The sequence below is a fragment of the Malaclemys terrapin genome, chromosome 15, assembly GCF_027887155.1.
Source record: "Malaclemys terrapin pileata isolate rMalTer1 chromosome 15, rMalTer1.hap1, whole genome shotgun sequence".
Lineage (NCBI taxonomy): Eukaryota > Metazoa > Chordata > Testudines > Emydidae > Malaclemys > Malaclemys terrapin.
In genome coordinates this window covers 16,342,481-16,361,597 of record NC_071519.1, presented here as the reverse complement: position 1 = coordinate 16,361,597, position 19,117 = coordinate 16,342,481, and the positions used below count along the sequence as shown (strand labels likewise).

At 49.7% G+C, this 19,117-nt stretch overlaps 1 protein-coding gene across 3 annotated transcripts in view; it reads left to right on the top strand.

The window, feature by feature from the left end:
• Nucleotides 1-9,247: 9,247 nt before the first annotated feature.
• Nucleotides 9,248-19,117, top strand: part of LOC128822955 (zinc finger protein 436-like) — a 44,935-nt gene continuing 35,065 nt past the window's right edge. Inside the window, exons 1-3 of one of the 3 annotated variants that reach the window (XM_054004857.1) lie at nucleotides 9,248-9,741; nucleotides 16,429-16,517; nucleotides 17,223-17,349. In XM_054004857.1, the coding sequence (XP_053860832.1) occupies nucleotides 16,446-16,517; nucleotides 17,223-17,349 (199 nt within the window). In that variant the 5' untranslated portion in view covers nucleotides 9,248-9,741; nucleotides 16,429-16,445. Of the gene's footprint in view, nucleotides 9,742-14,376; nucleotides 15,411-16,428; nucleotides 16,518-17,222; nucleotides 17,350-19,117 lie in introns of those variants that run through there. The other 2 variants (XM_054004859.1, XM_054004858.1) reach the window with 2 other exon arrangements.

The window sequence follows — 19,117 nt, the reverse complement described above, 5'->3', positions numbered from 1 at the left end:
GCTTTTCCCTATCCGAGCAAGCTCTCTCGTTTTCTTTCTTTCTTCCCATTGCGGTGTCAGCATTTTCTTTGTTCCTTCCTCTCTGTCCTCCCCAGTGTAGGCCAACGCCTCGCAGAGAGGACGCGGATCTGCCCGGGGAGGAGGACGGGGGCCCCAGAAAGCTCCTCATTGCTCCTGAGCCCCTGGCTCCGCTAAGTCAGAGGTCACAGCTGGAGGTCACGTGTCTGGGCAGCGGGTGTACGGCTCCCCCGCCCAGCTTCCTCCACCGGGGGGACACAGCCTCCAAAGTTGCAGAAGGCACCCCCGGCCCTGGGGCAGACTCACCCAGAGTCGCTTGCCCCCTCCTGCACCCAACTGCCGGCCTGCAGAACGAGCACAAATCCTCCAACGGCCACCCAGGCGAGGGCTGGCTTGGCCGGCCTGGATAGCGGGTGTGCAGCCTCCTCCACGGGGGACCCACAGCCCCCAAAATGGCACCCCCAGCCCTGAGGCAGACTTGCCTGATGTCGCTCAACCCCCTGTGCCTCGCCACCGGAAGCAGGCACCACCCCAGAATCAGCCGCGGCCAGTCATGCCAGGCCAGGACTGCCTGGGTTCTCCCCTCCTGTGGACATCCGTGATAGTTCCACGATACTACCAGCCATCAGGTCAACCTGTTTGCTAGACTGGGGTTGACCTGGTGGCCCTTTTCCCCAGGGTCTTGACCCGATGCCCGGCCCGACCTAGACCGACTGCCAGGGTCCGGCCACTCAGGCCTAGCTGAGCATAAGCGCCTGGGGCTGGGGAATCAGGCTCCAGCTCCCCACCCCTCCCTGGTTTCCTCTGCAGGGGCCCCAGACCAAGCCATTGGAGGGAGCCCTTTGACCCCATGAGAACTGTGGGATGGTGCTCCTGCTGCGCCTCTCTGCCTGACCTGGGTGTTCCCTTCTCAGCTTGGGACACAAGCTTCTGACCGGTAGCAGGATCCAGTCCAGGGACCCCCAGCCCCCCCAGCTGCTCCTCCTTCTCTCTCCCCAGCCTCAGTGCTCCATTGTCAGCCTTGGAGGCTGCCTCTCAGCGGTGGCAGCACTGTGTCCAGGGACCCCCAGCTCCTGCTCCTCTCTCCCCGGCCTCGATGCTCTGTTTCCAGCCTTGGAGGCTGCCTCTCAGTGGTGGCAGCATCGCGTCCAAGGACACTCACTCTCCAGAGGCTGATTATAAAGCCTGACACCCCCCACCCCCATGACGACCCGACTTTCTAGGGTACAACTACTAAGCCTCTCCTTGCACCGCCCGGGGGACAACTACTAGGCCTCCCCGCAGACCGCCTGAGGGACGACTACTAGGCCTCCCCCTATACTGCCTGGGAGACAACTATTAAGCCTCTCCCCAGACCTGGTCCATCTTGACTATTAGGCTTTCACAGTCTGTATTCATACTGAAAATTAAGATGAAGTGAGCTTTTGCCCTTCTGCTCCACAGGATGTTTCTGTCCTCCCTGAGCTTGCCTGCATTACTGTTTGACAGGTGTACCGCCCCAGTCAAACTCCTCACCTGACACTGTCCCCGGAGAGGGGCGCGGCCGGCACTTGCTGGGTGCTTGGAGCCAGAAGCAAGAGCGGGGCTTGCCCCCCGGGTAAGTAATAAAACGATAAGAGTAGTGGTATTGCACCAGAGGCCTCCCACTTATTCTACACCTCTCATGTCTCTTCACAGTGCCAGCCTAGAGTCAAGCTCAACAGGGTGTCGGAGAAAAACAGAGTTCTCACTCTAAGGTTAGGTGCAGCAAGTTAGATACACTTTATTCTCTAGCAATTGCATGAAGGGAGAGAGTGCACTAGGAAACAGGGTTTCACCCACCTAGGCAGGTCTCTCTCAAGACAAACAATTAGAGCCAACCTTTATAACTTTTTTTTTTTTTTTTTTTACAGACAATGAGCAACAGCTGCATATTGTTTATACATATTCCTTCTTGATATCTTATTTCTCTCAACAATTTCTGCTATAGTCTGCATTCCATTTTTATCTTAACACAAGGTTAAAACAACCTCTCTCACAGTTCTTTCCCACTCGCTCGCACAAACCCCGCTTCTATAAATCTCGCGTTATTAGGGTTAAGGTTGGCCTGTTTCTTGCTCTGTCTCTTAACCAAACCGCACACAAATCCTCTTTTCCCTTTCACACTTCCACAAGGGTCTTCTTTCCCCGCTGATTCTGCCAAGCCCATTCCCTTGGCTGTGGTTTCACTAGATAGTAGGTAGGGACAGTAGGAATCTTGTTCATCCATTCATGCATGTCACTAATTAGATGACGAGGCATTTGTCTACTTATGTACAGGTGTGACTACCTGCCCTTTCCTGGTTACTATACGTGGCCAGTCCGCATCCAAGTCCAGTAAAAAAAAATAATGTTTAAATAGGATATCAATCCAAATATATAAGTATTTATTAATGAGTTAAATCCACTATATATAAGGGACAGGTAAGTAAGTAGCAAATGGATATAGCGGTACTGACAACCAATAATCCATTAAAATTAAAATATGGAGAAATGACTAAAATGTAAATAATAGTAGGATACACGGAAAGGAGCTCCGGGATCAGTACTTGTCACTGAACATAGCCATCATATCTGCAGTGGCATATAAAACAAGTCTGCAAAGATTTTCCTTAAAATTCTTACTTCTCTCAATTCCTAGGATTCTTAAATGATTGTCATTTCCTTCGCTCCACTTGCCATGAGCCCCAATTACGAGGCCAAAGAAATGGACATTTCTGCTTCCTGATATCTTCTTAATGTCTTCCTCCAACTCGGAGTAATAGGCAACCTTCTCCCCGTGGGCTCTTTCCAAACTACTGTCATTATCTTCCTAATGAATTGTTGCATCAACCACCACTGCAGCATCCCCTTTTACAAAAACAATACCTGGCTTTCGCAAATTCCCTTCTCTATTTCTCAAATGAGGTACTACTATTGATTTCCATCCCAATTTGCAAACTTTATCAATTACCGCAGAGACCACCCTATTGTGTCTTCTTATCCGAGCATCCTTAGTTTTAGAACATTGCCCGGATATATGTGGTACTGTTTCCCTAACCTTTCCGTACCATCTGCACTTGGCATTTAGTCCCTCTCTACTTCTTGCCAATGTCTCCCTTGTTGGATAGACATTAGCTCTTAACTGTAATGCGGCAATCAGCGAGGAAGATTTCATCATACAAGATCTTTTCAAAACTGAATTATTAATTGTATCATTTCTAAAATACTTGATACCTACCCCCTGACATCTCAAGTTACACCATCTAATAAATTCCTCCTCTCTCCACTTCTTAAGATTTGGTGTAGCCGCACTAAGAATCAATATTTTATCAACTAAATTTTCACCGGCATACACAAAGGATAAATCTATCCAATGGTCCCTAAACACAATATGCCTTCTCCATTTACGAATGAGCATATTAGGTATTTGTACACTAAACTTAGTTAGTGCAAGCCCTCCATCTCTTCCCCTTGCATAAAATAACCCATCAGTGGTACTGTGTGGGAGATGTAAAATCTGTTTAACTACTTTCCTAACTAAAACATCAAGTTGTATAAAATATAAGCAGGAGGCTCAATTAAAAGTAAATTATAAAACAACCTAGGTAAAATATACGTTTGTAAAATCATCAATTTTTGAGCAGGTTTAAGAAAAGCCTTGCTCAAGCTCTCACTCCATTCAATCAATTTATCCTTAAGAGACATTCCTCCAACCCCTATCCAAGGGTCTATCCTCGCCTCCAAGTATTTTTCAAATTCTTCTGGAGGTACACAGTGAATAATTTCAGTACCCAATTTCCAATTATCCTTGGGGTTGATCACATAATTCTTACATTTTGCTAATATGTGAAACCCCTTTTCACATTAATCCATGGATTAGTATTTCTAAAAAGCAGTCTAAAATCCCCAGATTTTTAGCCATCCCGATAAGATCCACTTAAAATTGCCACATCATCGGCAACTGCCAATGATGTGACACTATTCCCTTGAATATAAAACCTCGAGCCCTCGGATTCCAATTTAGGTAACAAGGGATCAATGGCTATATTAAATAAAATTGGAGATAAAGGGTCACCTTGTTCAACCCCACTCCTTATTAAAATGGACTCGGTACTTTTATCACCCACTCAAACCCTAGTAATGCAATTATCATATAGGTCCCTAACAATTTCTATAAAGTGTTCATCAGTCCCAAATCTCTTCAGGCCGGACATGATATGCCCATGTCCCACTGAATCAAAAGCCTTAGCCATATCAACAAATACTATGGCTAATTCATCTCCATTCTCCTTTGCTCCCCTTATTAAATTATCTAAAATTGAAATATTTTCTTCGCATCCTGGAGCAGAGATAAATCCTTTTTGTCTATTGCAAATGTTAACTGAAATCATCAATCTTTTAGCTAACATTTTTATATACAGCCTTATCCACACAGATCCTCTTGTTAATGGTCTCCATGAGGATAGTTTCATAAATTCTTCCTCCTTTTGCACTTTTGGGATTAAAATAGTTCTATTTTCTTTAAAAATATCCGGGACTTGCCTATTTAAAAACCATACATTAAAAATCTTAGTGAGAATTAAAGTGTCCAAGTTCAAAATAATCCCATAAGTCATTCACTGTAACCTTATCGGGGCCTGGGGCACTATCTTTACGAAACTCTCTCAGGACCTCCCTAACTTCATCCACCGAAATCGGATGTAGGTGAGTGTCCCTGACACTAGTTTCCTACCCTAACTCTTTTGCGCTGTCGTGGCTGCAAGTAAGAACCTAGCCCTAAGTGTCTGCAAGTGTGCTCCCCAACAAAACAACAAACCCTGACAATAAAGCACTTACTGGTATCAACTGGTATCAAAGTAGGAAGGCTGAACAAATTTTGAATAGCCTTGAGGAAATTGAAATATTATTAAAGGAAGATCAGATGAATTCGGTTGGGTGGGCAATGACAGAGAAGTTATGTAAGGCTGTGTCTACATTGCCACTTTCAGCGCTAAAACTTTTGTCATTCAGGGATGTCAGGACCACTACGGACCTCCAGCAGAGTTTCCTCTGGCTTCGCCCTGCCCAGGCATAGGTCACCATCTTTCGGGTCCCAGAACATACGCTCATGCTCCACCTCCCCAATGGGGCGGGCGAGACGTTAGAACAATTAAAAATCTACATCAGAGTGAGGGGGGCTCTCAGCGCTGGGGGAGGGATGGAGGTTTTCATGGAAGGGAGTTTAGGAGATAAATGAGAGGATTTTGCTCCAGCAGAGGGAGAGGCCTGGCAGTTTCATTTTTACCAAGTGAACCCCCCGCCACACACACATTGCTCCCTGCTGCTGCTCCAGCTCAAACCCCACTGTCAGCCCCAGCATGTGACCTACAGCTTCCTGCTGACAACGCCCTTATATATCAGACACAAAATGCCCTAGACTGCCCCTTCTCCCAGTTGTGCCCTCTCCCGACAGAGCCCAGGACAACCCCTGCCTCACTGGATTTTGTGACAGATGAGTGAGGATGCGCGTTGCTGACACAAGGAGCCAAGTGTGCAGGCACCCAAGCAATGTAATAACTGTGTAAGTTTGGTGGACATAATTCTGTAGTACAGACATTACCTTAGTATTTCAGTCCGTGCATTGAGATGTGAGCATAAAACATCCACCCACAAATGCAGCAATTGAAATCCCCCAATTTAATATCTCTGCCCTTTCCAGAAAGTCATAAAATTCAGTTCATTCTTGCTAGCAGAGGGAAAATTCAAGTGACGCTAATGTTCATGATTGATTAAATAATGTTTAGAGTTTAATTAATATAATAGAAAAATAAATAGTGATTCCTCGACACAACACCACAAGGTGAAATAGGAGACAGACCTTGTCAGTAAAGTCTCTTTTCCCCAAAGATCCTCAAAATATTATTAATTCCCACCCCACCTCCATAGGACGTCTGTGCAGGTTAAGTGCCCTGCATCCATCTTCCCATTAGAATTGCCCTTGTTGGACATTTTCAGACCTGGACATTGGTGAAATACAGAATTTGAACAGCAAACTTGGCTCCTTGCACCAAGAATGATGTGGGGTTTCTACCGGTCACTTTCTCCTTTATAATACCACAGAGAAAGGTTTTTTTCAAAAGCCAAACCATCCCCCCACCATCCCCAGTCAGCCAATGAACTAGGGGAAAGGTTATAGATAGCAGAGACCTTAGAAACAGTTAAGTAACAACAATCCCACCAGACAAAATGGCCGAGTAGTTAAAACAATAGCCTGCTAATCTTTTGTCATCCTTGTGAGCAGGAGCGGTAGAAGCCCCCTGAAAGTGTGGGGGCCACAGGCTCCCAAACTATGGCCCCACCCCCCCGTGCTGTCCCCTGAGGCTCCATCCCACCCCTTCCCCCAAGATCCCAATGCCACACCGCCCCATCTCCCCAAGATCCCGCACCCCGCTTGCTCCTCTCCACTCTCCCACAGTCCCTTGCTCTTATGACCGGTAGAGAGTTGGAGGGCATAGTCCCCCCACCTTTAAAAGCTGGGAGCCAGGCTCCCCTGCCTCCCCCCTGTTCCAGTACCCCTGCTTCTGGGACTATTTTTTTCTTCCCCCATCTCTCTCAACTAACTATTTCCCTCCTTCAGCTCAGTGACAGCTCCCTCTGCTTCCTACACACAAAGATTCACACACAGACCTTGCAGGAAAACCTCACCAAGGAGTCAGAAGCACCTGAAGTGCTGGAAAACAGAACTGATAGTGGGACCCAGAGAGGTTCCTCAGCAGATTAAGGAGATCCCCTGCTGCCCAGCATCATCAATTTTAGGGAAGAAAAATTGGCATTGCTTTTGGGAAGCTGCCTTGAATCAGATATAAAATCATTATTCAATCTGAGATACGGTTACAGCATCCACAACCCCAGTGTCAGAACTATTGAAATCGTTTGGTCCTTATATTTTACAAGCCACAGAAATAAAGGGATTTGAAATAAATCCCTTTTCAGAGTCAATGAGAACCTAAGGCTGGTCTACACTAGGGGGAAGGATCGATCTAAGATACGCAACTTCAGCTATGAGAATAGCATAGCTGGAGTCAACGTATCTTAGATCTACTTACCTCCCGTCCTCACGGCGCGGGATCGATGGCTGCAGCTTCGACTCCGCTTCTGCCTCTCGCCCTGGTGGAGTTCCGGAGTCAACGGAGAGTGCGTTCGGGGATCGATTTATCGCATCTAGACGAGATGTGATATATCGATCCCCGATAGATCGATTGCTACCCTCCGATCTGGTGGGTAGTTTGGACGTACCCTGAGGTATCTTGGGTCTTTTCATTTCTTAGACTCTGGCACCATAGTGTGGCCATTTAATTTTACTGCTTATACCAGTGGTCACCAACCCGTGGATTGCGATCGACTGGTCGATCCTGGCGCCTCGGCCAGTCAGTCGCAGTCTTTGGGCCGTTAAAAGTCCAGCGGCATAGTGGGGCTCAGAGGCTGCCAGCCTGCCTGCCGTGGTCCCATGCCACTCGAGAAGTGCCTGGCTGCTGGCACATCTCTGCGACCCCTGGGGGAAGGGATGGGGGGTGAGGCAGCTCCATGAAGAGGCGTCCTTACCCATATGCAAAGTACGCAGCTGCGTAGGGCACAAGGAAACTTGGGGCACCAAATTTCCTGGTGCCCTGCGCAGCCGCGTACTACTCCAGCCCCTGCCTCACCTCGCTCTGCCTCAGCCCTGCCCCCATCCTGCTCTGCCCCAGCCCCACTTCTTCCCACCCCTGAGGACTGCAGCAGGGCTGGGCCTGCACTCACTGGCAGAGGGAAGTGCAGGGACCTGGCCCCAGCCGCGCTGCTGGTGAGTGCTGGGGGGTGGTTCCCCCCTTCCCCCTAAGCCAGCCCTGCCCTCCCCCGTGGAGGCCTGGGGCCAGCCCTCCCCACCCTTGCGGAGGCCTGGGGCCAGCTCCCGACCCTACGGGAGGGGGTGGGGAAGCTGCGTAGGGCTCCAGATTAGCTAGGGACGGCCCTGGCTCCATGTGCTGCCCCCACCCCCAGCACTGTTTCTGCAGCTCCCATTGGTCAGTGGTAAGCGCCTCCCAGCCGGAGTCTGCACCTCACCCCCCCCTGCACCCCACAACTCTGCCCCAGCCTGAAGCCCCCTCCTGCACCCAAACTTCCCCCCAGAGCCCACACCCCTCACCCCCTCCTGCACCCCAACACTCAGCACCAGCCTGGAGCCCCCTCCTACACCCAAACTCCATTTCAGAGCCTACACCTCTCACTGCTGCATCCCAACCCCCTGCCCCAGGCTCAGCCCAGAGCCCCCTCCCACGCTCCAAACCCCTCGGCTCCAGCCCAGAGCCTGCCCCCCCTCCCACACCCCAAGCCTCTGCCCCAGCCTGGTGAAAGTGAGTGAGGGTGGGGGAGAGCAAGCGACAGGGGGGTGGGGGGAATGGAGTGAGTGAGGCGAGACCTCGGTAGATCCTGGGTTGATCTTAAGTTCAAAAAGTGACCTTGTGCGTGAAAAGGTTGAAAACCACTGCCCTACAACTAAAAGATTTATTTTGCAAAGAAATATTCGGTCCCTGGGGAAGACCCAGGAGCAGATCCTGCGTTCATCGTATCTACAGAAAAGGGACTGAGATATTCCCCGGGCCCCTCGATCACAGGCAGCCTGTCTTCCGTGGTGCTGCTGCCCATGCAGCTCACTCCCAGCCCCCACTTGCTGCTGATGCCCCCAGGCCCAGCTGGGTAGGGTGTAAAGCCCTTTCACTCTGCATTGCCTAGTTTCCAAAACTTGGAGGGACTTCAGCTGCCTCTGTGCTGTGGGACCCTCCAGCTCACTCCCAGCTTAGCTCCTACGTGTCCAGGGGCTCTGCTCCCAGGAGAGGGACACTGCAGGGGGCTGGGTCCCTGTTTGCCTTTTGTCTCTTAACATGCAGCGGGGTACCTGGAACTGGGTGACTGTGTGGAGCTGCCACTCACCGTCCTCTCCTTTGCCTCGTCTCTCACTGAATCCAGCATTTCTACTGGCCCAGCATCAGCATCCCAAACACATCGCGCCCGCCTTCTCCTGCCACAGAGACAGCGTCCCTGCCGCGTGTCAACTGCCCGAGTCTCTGCGAGCTCGGCACTGGCTGCCCCTCTGCAGCCTCGGCACCTAGACTGTGCAGCTGGGACCTCCCCCCCCCGGGCTCAGGGATCCCCTCCCCCCTCCGGTCCCCGTCATCATCGGCCACCCCCGAGCAGCGCCGGGGCGGGATCCTCACTAGAGCCAGGGGCACTGCGCAGCACAACCCGCCCCGGCTCCAGGGGGCTGGGGCCGCCTCTGGCTGCGAGCGGGATTCAAAGCTGCGCGGGGGAATCTCAACGGCTGCAGCGTGCGCCCGGGACAGCCGGCCGAGGGGTCCGGGCAGGAGGAATCGGGGACTGACCCCATGGGCGGTACTAGCGCGAGCGCAGCGGCTCCAGCGCTGTCCAGCCCCGCCCGGGAGCAGACCCCCGGGGCTGCGAGTCAGAGCCTCTATCCTTCCCGCCCAGCGCCTACGGCCCCTCCTCCAATAAAAGGCCGAGCTTGACAGAGAGAACTACGCTTCCCAGTGTGCACCGGGCGGGGCCGCGTGGGCAGATGGCCCACTTCCGCTTCCCGCGCTACGGGAGAGCGCGTTGCCTGAGCAACTGGCTCGTCACTTCCGCTCTGAGAAGACCCCGGAATTACAACTCCCAGCCTGCCCCGGGGCTCTTTCGCCCTCTCGAGCCCAGGTAAGGAAGGGTCCCGGGATCAGCCTGACACCCTTCCCCCCCGCCCCCCCCACGAGACCCCTGGCCCTGCGCCCCTCCCCCGGGCAGCGCCTGTCTCGCAGGCTCCTAACGGGAACTCTTGTCCCGAGATCTCTGGGCCTGGCCCTGCCGCTCCCAGGGGTCTTGGGCAACAGCCCCCCGCCCCGCCCCGCGTCCTGCCTCCGCCCGCCCAGCCTCTCCCAATCGGAGGGATGGGGGGGGGGGCTCCTGCCTAAGCGGCGAGTCCAGGGGCTGGTGGGCAGCGGTTCACTTGCATACCCAAGTTTCCGATCTCGAAATAGCAGCGTGTCACAGCACACTCTGCCTGGACGTGGCTAGTGACGTTCTCCTTTTTACCACATATCTATACAATAGATGAAGGCGGATGTAACACTGCGCTTACATTTCCGTGTACGGTGTACAGAGCCGTATGTACAAGTCATTGTCTGTATGGAAATTTAGTTTGTACTGACTTCCCTGGTGCTTTTTATGTAACCCAGGGGTTCTCGAACTGGGGGTCGGGACCCCTCATGAGGGTCACAAGGTTCTTCCGTGGGGGGTTGCGAGCAGCTGTCAGCCTCCACCCCAAACTTCGCTTGGCCTCCAGCATTTATAATGGTGTTAAATATATAAAAAGTCCTTTTGAATTTATAAGGAGGGGGTCACACTCAGAGGCATTTTATGTGAAAGGCGTCACCAGTACAAAACCACTGATGTAGCCTGTTGTAAAACTAGGCAATAATCTAGATGAGTTGATGGACCCCCTGGAAAACCTCTGCATACCCCCAGGTGTACATATACTCCTGGTTGAGAACCACTGATGTAGGGGAACCCAGGCCCACTCCTTGTACCGGTTTCCAACCCTGTACCCTGGGAGGCTGGTTTGGCTTTGCTTACCTTGCATCAGCCTCAAGTCAGCTTCACTGGGTCAACACATCCTACCATGGTCCCATGGGCAGGAGTCAGAGAAAGGAAGTCTCCTCTCAGGTGTAAAAGCAGCAACTGCTCCATGAAGGGTCAGTGCTGATGGAACAATTATTGACACTTTCTCTAGTCTCCTTTTCAGATTTTGCCCCATTTTCTCTTTAATTCTCCAGTGTTAATTTAACAATCTCAGATTTGGGATTTTTTCCAACCATTTGACCTGCAGCAAATTTTCTCTCTTTGGGAAATTGTCCTGAATCATTCCCCAAATGAGAAGGGGCTTAATGGGTGCAGCTTGCAGAGCCCTGAGACACAGCTGCCTCTGGGGTGGCCATTTTCTGCCAGCAACAAGCCGAGGAAGGGGACGGGAGGAAAAAGTTCCCAAGGGAGACTGTCCAGCCCAAGGTTACACAGTCCTGGCTACTGCTACCCCCAACTGCCCAATACAGCTCCCCCCAGCTGCCAGTCACCTGCCTGCCCCTGCTGCTCCCTCCTCCCCAATGCCAGGGAGTTTTCCTGCTTCATACTCCCCTCACGTACCCTCTTAAAGCACCTCCCCAAAGGTCTCCCTGCTGCCCGTGTGAATGGTGTAGGGGTGAGTGGGGGGAATTATTACTGTCTGTTTATTGAACTTCCATGTACAATCCCGTCAAACTGTCCAACACTCTCACTTAATATAAACTCTCTTCAGAGCCAGGTGGTTTTCTCATTATCAAATGTTTCTTTTTAGACCTATTTCTTCCCCAATTCTGAAAGATTGATATAAAATATCCTGTGTGCAGTGCTGTAGTAGCCATGGTGGTCCCAGGATATTAGAGGCTGCCCCTCGATTTGTGTGGTATTCTCCATCCCATTCCTTATGAATCCTAACATGATGTTAACTTTTTTGCTAGCAGCTGTGCATTGAATGGAGCTTTTTGTTGGTTTGTCTACAGCAACATGCAGATCCCTTTCTTGAGTTGTGTAGCCGATAATATGTTCTATTGATATTGCTAGGTGTAATGCATATTCAGTGGGGGTTTCTCCCCTCTTCCTAATTTGTATTTCCTCTCCCTACTAGTGCTGGGGTGTCCTTCTCTTATAGGTTAGCGTATTAATGATCTCCTTTTGGTGTCATGTGTCAATACGTTGCCATGGCACTCCTGTAGTCGGACATTTGTGGATGTTCTTTCTGAAAGCCAGTGTTAGCTCATGTTCCTCTGGTCGGCTGGTGTCTTTACGGATGAAATCCCCCCTTAGGCACTCTATTTCCGGTTCCCCAAACCTTAGGGGTGACCCTTAGGCTATTTATCTGTGCCGGAGTTCATAGACCTTGAGCCTTATGCTAACTGCTGATGCCAGTGTCATACAGGAGACCGGCCCGTAGGTTCCTTGCATTACTGCTGCATAAAATAAATGCTAAAGCTAGCTATATGGGCTACAGTTGATAGTTAATTTACCACCCAGTAGAGTTTATAAGTACCTCTAGTTTTTCTCTCCAATGTGCATTGCTTTGCATTTAGAAAGATAAGGTAAGTGAGATAATATCTTTTACTGGACCCACTTCAATTGGTGAGAGAGATACATTTGAGTTACACACAGATTTCTTCTTCAGGAGAATATCCTAAAAATTTGCCTCTTTCTCTCTAGTTATCTATTTCTAATTTAATATTCCCTGAGACTTTTTCCGTGTCTCACTAATAATACAATATTAACATAAAATATCCTCATTTTTGACCTTTTCGAATATATTTAGAAAAGTTTTGCAGATGTTTCCCCATTTTCTCTCAATTTGTCAAATATGAAATTCACTCATATTTTACCTCTTTACTTACTATTGTCTAGCAATATAAAATGCTTCACATCTTTTCACTTTCTGCTCTAATTTGTGAGAATTGATCCAAAATTCTCCAGATTTCCACCCTTCTCTCTTTAATGACTTAACGTAGACATTAGCTGTCAGATTTTGTCTTTTTCCATCTAATTATTAAATGTCTGCTAAAAAGCATCTCGTATTTGGACGTTCCCATGTTTAGTGAGAAGAAGTTCTCTTATTTTGGAGGGAATTTGTTGCCTTAGTCCGGGGTGGGCAAGCTTTTTGGCAGAGGGCCACATCTGGGTGGGGAAATTGCATGCAGGGCCAGGGCAGGGGGTTGGGGTGTGGGAGGGGGTACAGTGTGCAGGAAGGGGCTCAGGGCAATGGGTTGGGGCAGAGGAGGGGTGTGCGGCATATGCAGTGCCGGATTAACCTTTTGTGGGCCCGGCGCCAAACATATTTGTGGGCCCCCATGGAGGCAATGGAGCATGGTGCGGGGCAAGGTGGGGGGTCAGCCAGGGGCATAGCCTGGCAGGGGTGGCCCCGCTCTGCCCAGCCTAGTGCGATGGCACTATTTACATGCTGTCCCACACAGCCCCCCCCTCCCCGATTTCCTATGGCCAGAATCCCCCCGGACCCACTATGCTCAGCACCTCCCCTGACCCCCCCCCCGCCCCAAATGCACAGCATCCTGCACAACACCTGCGCCCAGCGCCCCCCTGCCCACAGCCCCACCACAACTGCCCAGCACCCTCAAGCCAGCACAAAACAGTTTCTATAGTACCTCACTGGTTACTCAGAAGTTCAAACAACACAGTTCCCTTAAAGTGCCCAGCCTCAGGCCTCCGTCCAGACACACGTCAGATATGATGATTACTGAAAATCTTATCTCATCATATAAAAGAGAGGTTTTTCCAACCCCAAAAGGATCAGCCACATACCCAGGACCAACTATAACTTAGAGCTTACCCAAAATACACGCTTATAGCCAATCCTTATTAACTAAATTAAAATTTATTAAAAAAGTGTTGGTTAAAAGATCAAGAATTGAATTCATGTCTGTATGTATATTGAAGTTCAGATACTTAGCAGAGATGAGCTTGTGGTTGCCAAAAGTCCTTTTAGATATAGTCCATAGGTTATAGTCCAATGTCCATATTCAGGGTGACTCCAGTCAGTGACTGGGGATCTCAATCCTTATGGCTTAAGGTTTCCCCCTCTTGAAACCCAAAGCAGATCTGAGATGAAGAAGGATTATGTCCCAAGGTTCTTATACATTTCCATGAACCATGAGGTCATCTAGTCCAGCCCCCAACACTGAGGTGTTTGTCCAACCGGTCCTTAAAAATCTTCAGTGGTGGTGTAGCAGTGTGGACTCATCCCTGCAGCGCCTCCTGCTGGTGACTTCCAGGAATTAGCTCATTCCAGCTCCGGAGCGCCCTCTGCAAGCCGGTGATCCGCTGTCCTCTGGCTCAGTGTACCTCCCAGGACCCCAGTGCCCCTTTTTCTGGGTGCTGCCCCTTGGCAGGAACCCCTCAGTCTTAGGGTTTCCCTTTCCCAAGGAACCCCCACCCACTATTCCCACCTCACTTCAGTATAAGGCTACTGCCAGTCTCCATCTAGCCCCATGCCCTGGGGCAGACTGCAGTATCAGCCTATTCATCACTGGCAAGGTTGGGTCTGGACCTGCTGCCTTGGCCTACCCCTGGGCTGCCCTCTGCAACCCCCAGTACCTTTTAGCCCAATGCTAGGCCACAGCCTGGGGCTCCCCAGGTACCCTGTCTCTAGCTCCCTGCAGCCAGGCCTGTCTCCCTCTGAACACATAGAGAGACTGTGAATGCTTGGCTCCCAGTCTTTATATACAAGCCAGCTGTGGCCTGATTGGGGTGTGGCCCAGCTGCAGCCGCTTCCCCAATCAGCCCAGCTTTTAGAGCTGCAGCCCTCTTCAGGGCTGCTTTTAACTCCTACAGCCCTCTTTCAGGGCTGGTGTCAAGCCCTCCAGGGCAGGATCAGGTGTCCACCCTGCTACAGGTGGCGATTCCACAATGTCCCTTGGTAACCTTTTCCAGTACTGAGCTAGCCTTTGTCACAACTGAGTCATATGGCTGGCTCAGATTCAATTTATGATCCACCATAACCTCCAGATCCTTTTGAGTAGTACTGCCCCCTAGCCAGTTAGTCCCCAGTTCGTAGTTGAATATTTGGTTTTCCTTCCTTAAGTGTAGTACTTTGCACTTGTCTTTATTTAATTTCATCTTGTTCATTCAGATGAACTCTTATTTATAAAGGTCATTTTGAATTCTAATCCTGTTCTCCAACGTGTTTACAACTCTTCCCAGCTTGGTGTCATCTGCAAATTTAATAAGCACACTCTCCACTCCATTATCCAAGTCATTAATGAAAATATTGAGTAGTAGCAGATGGAGGATTGGTTCCTGTGGGACCGCATTAGATACATCCTCCCTGTTTGTCAGTGAACCATTAAAATTACTCTTTGAGTACAGACTTTCAAGTACATCACATTTTCCTAGTTTGCTGATGAGAATGTCATGGGGTCTTGTGTCAAAAGCCTTACTAAAATCAAGATATGTCATGTCTACAGTGCCCCCCCCCAAATCCATAAGGCCAGTACCTCTGTTAAAGCCAGAAATTAGATTGGTTTGGCATGATTTGTATTCGATAATCTATGCTGGCTATAACTCATCACTTTACTATCCTCTAGGTGCTTATACATTGGCTGTTTAATACATTTTTCTTTCTGGGTATCTAAATTAGGCTTGACTGGTCTTTATTTCCCAGGTCTGTGTTGCTCCCCTTTTTGAAGACAGGTTTTATGTTGGCCCTTCTCCAGCCTTGTGGCACCTCACCATCCTCCCAGAGTTGTCAAAGATCGTTGTTAACTGTTCCAAGATTGCTTCATCTAATTCCTCAGGTACCCCAGGATGAATTGCATCAGGCCCTGCTGACTTGAAAAAATATTTACATAAGTTAAATGTATTAAACTTCTTATTTCCCCATTGTGGTTACTGTTCCTTCCCCCTCTTGGTTAAGAATAATTAAATATCTGGTCACAATTACATTTTTTTTAGTGAATGTAAAAAGGCATTAAACACCTTTGTCTTGTTGATGTCTCTTCTTCTCTGGTAAGTAGAGGACCTACACTTTTCTTCCCCAGTCTCCTAATATAATTTACAGAACCCTTATCTTATTGACTTTTTCGTGTCACTTTCAAGGTGAGTTACTTCATTTTGTGAGTTAATCTTTCCGATTTTGTCTTCACATGCTTGTGCAATTCTTTTGTACTCATCCATGGAAATTTGTCCATGATGCCACTTTTTATAGGATTCCTTTTTATTTTCTGGTCATGAAAGAGCTTATGGTAGAGCCATATTGGCCACTTACTCTTCTTTCTGTCTTTCCTTCACATTGTGATCCTTTGCTGCTGCTCCTTTAATATTGTCTCCAAGGAACTGCCAGCCAGCTCTCCTGAACTCTTTTCTCCCTCTGAGATTTTATTCCCCTGGTACCTCACCTACCAGCTCTCTGCGTTGGTTGAAGTCTGCCTTTTGGATGGCCGTTGTCCTTATTCTGCTGCTCTCATGCCTTCCTTCTCATCGATCATTTTCTCATCACTTTTGCCATATTGCTTTACCATTCAGTTTCCTAACTCATTCCTTCATTCTCCAGTTACTGCTTCCATCCTCTCAAAGAAAACAGGTGGCCCCTGTACATTCCAAGAACTTATTGGACACTTTGTGTTTGGCTGAATTCCTTTTCTAACAGATGTCTTGGTAGATAAAGCCCCCGCTCCTCCATTACTGTGTTTTGAATTGTTCTATTTGCATGATAGTCTAGAACATCAGTGTGCAGGGAAAAATCCTGGGGGGAATTGTGCTGTGAAATGATTTCCTGTTCTGACATGTCTCCAATTGCCCTTTTTGCCCTAACAGGCTGCAGCGTAACATCCATGTTTTGCTCCAGCTCATTCCGTCCTTCCAGGGACCAGGGAAAGGAAATGGCTGCAGTGGAGCCATTTGAGGTACGGATTATCAGGGAGTTGCTGGTGGGTTCCCTTTGGAGGGAGAAGGGCAGTAAATACAGAAGGCACTTCTGAGGGGGCTGGCCTGGAAGTGGGAGGGGTCAGGAAATACACAGCGTGGAGAAAAAGACGGGGCCAGGACATGATAAATCTGCTGAGATTTGTTTACTGTGATGCCTAGGTCTCAGCAACAGATCCCTGTGGTTTGTGGGTGGGAATTCTCTAATTAGTCAAGCAGGAAACACCCCCCGCCTCCCCACACACACCCCGGACTGGGCTGGGGAAACTTACCAGACTTCAATACTGGAGCCTGAACCTACTAGCCAGAGGCTGCTGTGAGAGATAAAGGGGAACCCACCAGTGAGGCCTAGGGAAGATACCCCATCCCCTCCCATCCAGCTGCTGGCAATGAGGGAGTTGTCCCTGAACCTTGCTGGGGGCTCCATCTCCTATATTAGCCTCTGGCTAGTAGGTGACTGGTGAATGTGAAGACTCCTTCCCTCCCCCTCTGCTGGGAGGAGTGGGGGTGCTCTTTTTCTCCCTTCCCTTTGATGCTTTCTGGCTGCTGTCATGTGATGGGGTGTGGGTGGAACTATGCTGCCTGCCTGCCTCCCACAGCTTCCAAGTGATTGGCCCTCCTCCCCTGTGAGTAGCGGGGTTGTCGGTAGGCAGCAGGTACTGAGTAAGGGGTTTTTGCTCTTTCAGGAGCCAATGGCCTTCGAGGAGGTGGCTGTGTATTTCAGCGAAGAAGAGTGGGCTCTGCTGGACCTCACTCAGAGAGCTCTCTACAGAGACGTCATGCAGGAGAACTATGAGAACGTGACCTCTCTGGGTAAGGATTCCTGTCTCCTTGGTTATTAGAATGGGAAAGAACAGTTAAGGTTCACAACACCCTCAATGCAACCTCAAATTGTGCCCTGTTTCAGCAACACTCCACCAGGCCAATGACACATACTAGCACTTTGCCCTCCCTGCTACAGAACACTTTGGGAACAGAGCACAGGAGCAGGATAACACAAAGTCCAACACCTTCTCTTTGCTAAGGCAAAACTTGGCCCTGGTTATAGCCTCTGCAAGCGGTGATCGAAGGGGGGAGGGGAGGGCGGTTGGCTTACAGGGATGTAGAGTGAACCAATGGGGCGGGTTTTCATCAAGGAGAAACAAAGAACTTTCACACCGTAGCCTGGCCAGTCATGAAACTTGACATGAAGTCGTTTGTTTCAAATTCATGCATTCTTTATTAGTCACAGAAATAGGGGGATAACTGCCAAGGTAGCCCGGGTGGGGTGGTGGAGGAGGGAAGACAAGGCCACACTGCACTTCAAAACTTATTGAATGCCAGCCTTCTGTTGCTTGTGCAGTCCTCTGGGGCGGAGTGGTTGGGTGCCCAGAGCCGCCCCCTCCCCCCCCCCCGCATTCTTGGGCATCTGGGTGAGGAGGCTATGGAACCTGGGGAGGAGGGCAGTTGGTTACACAAGGGCTGCAGCAGCAGACTCTGCTGCTGCTGCCTTTCCTGCACCTCAGCCGTACGCTGGAGCATATCAGTTTGATCCTCCAGTAGCCTCAGCATTGCCTCCTGCCTCCTCTCATCACGCTGCTGCCACCTCGCCTCTTGATCCCACCACCCCTCATCTCGCGCATCCCTCCTGTCCTCGCGTTCATTTTGTGTTTTCCTGGACTCTGACATTGTTTGCCTCCATGCATTCTGCTGGGCTCTTTCAGTGCGGGAGGACTGCATGAGCTCAGAGAACATTTAATCGCAAGTGCGTGGTTTTTTTTTTTTTTTTTCACCTTCTTATCTGCGCTAGCCTCTGGGACGGAGATGATAGTGGTAGCATTGAAACATTTGCAGCTGCAGGAGGAAAAGAAAGGAGAGTTGGGTTGACCATTTAAAAGGAGGGGCTAACGTTTTTGGGTTGACGTGCAGCACAAACTCAACTAATCCCCCCCTCACACCCAGTTCTCTGAGATGATTGCTTCACCTCTCCCCCGACCGTGTGGCTAACAGTGGGGATGATCATAGAATATCCGGGTTGGAAGGGACATCAGGAGGTCATCTAGTCCAACCCCCTGCTCAAAGTAGGGTCAATCCCCAGACAGATTTTTGCCCTAGGTCCCTAAATGACCCCCTCAAGAATTGAGCTCACAACCCTGGGTTTAGCAGGCCAATGCTCAAACCACTAAGCTATCCACTATACATACAAGCATCTGATTTCTTTTCAGCCACAGGCACACAGCCCAGCAGGAACGGCCACCTCTGAATGTCACCTTAATAAAATTCCCCTATTTCAACCAGGTGACCATGAATGATATCACTCTCCTGAGGAGAACACGGAGAGATAAAGAACGGATGTTGTTTGACTGCAATTCCAGTAGCTTTACTGGCCGCGAATACATCCCAAGTCTTCAGGGCAAATTAATCATTAAACATGCTTACTTTTAAACTTTGTATTATATTTACAAAGTTACTCACCAAAGGGGCCTTCTTCGCCTTCAAGGTCCGGGAGCCTGGGTTGGGCGAGTAATGTATCCAGGTGATAAACAGTTCCTGGCCGTCGGGGAGAACAGTTTCTCCATTTGCCTGCTGTGCGCTATCTTCC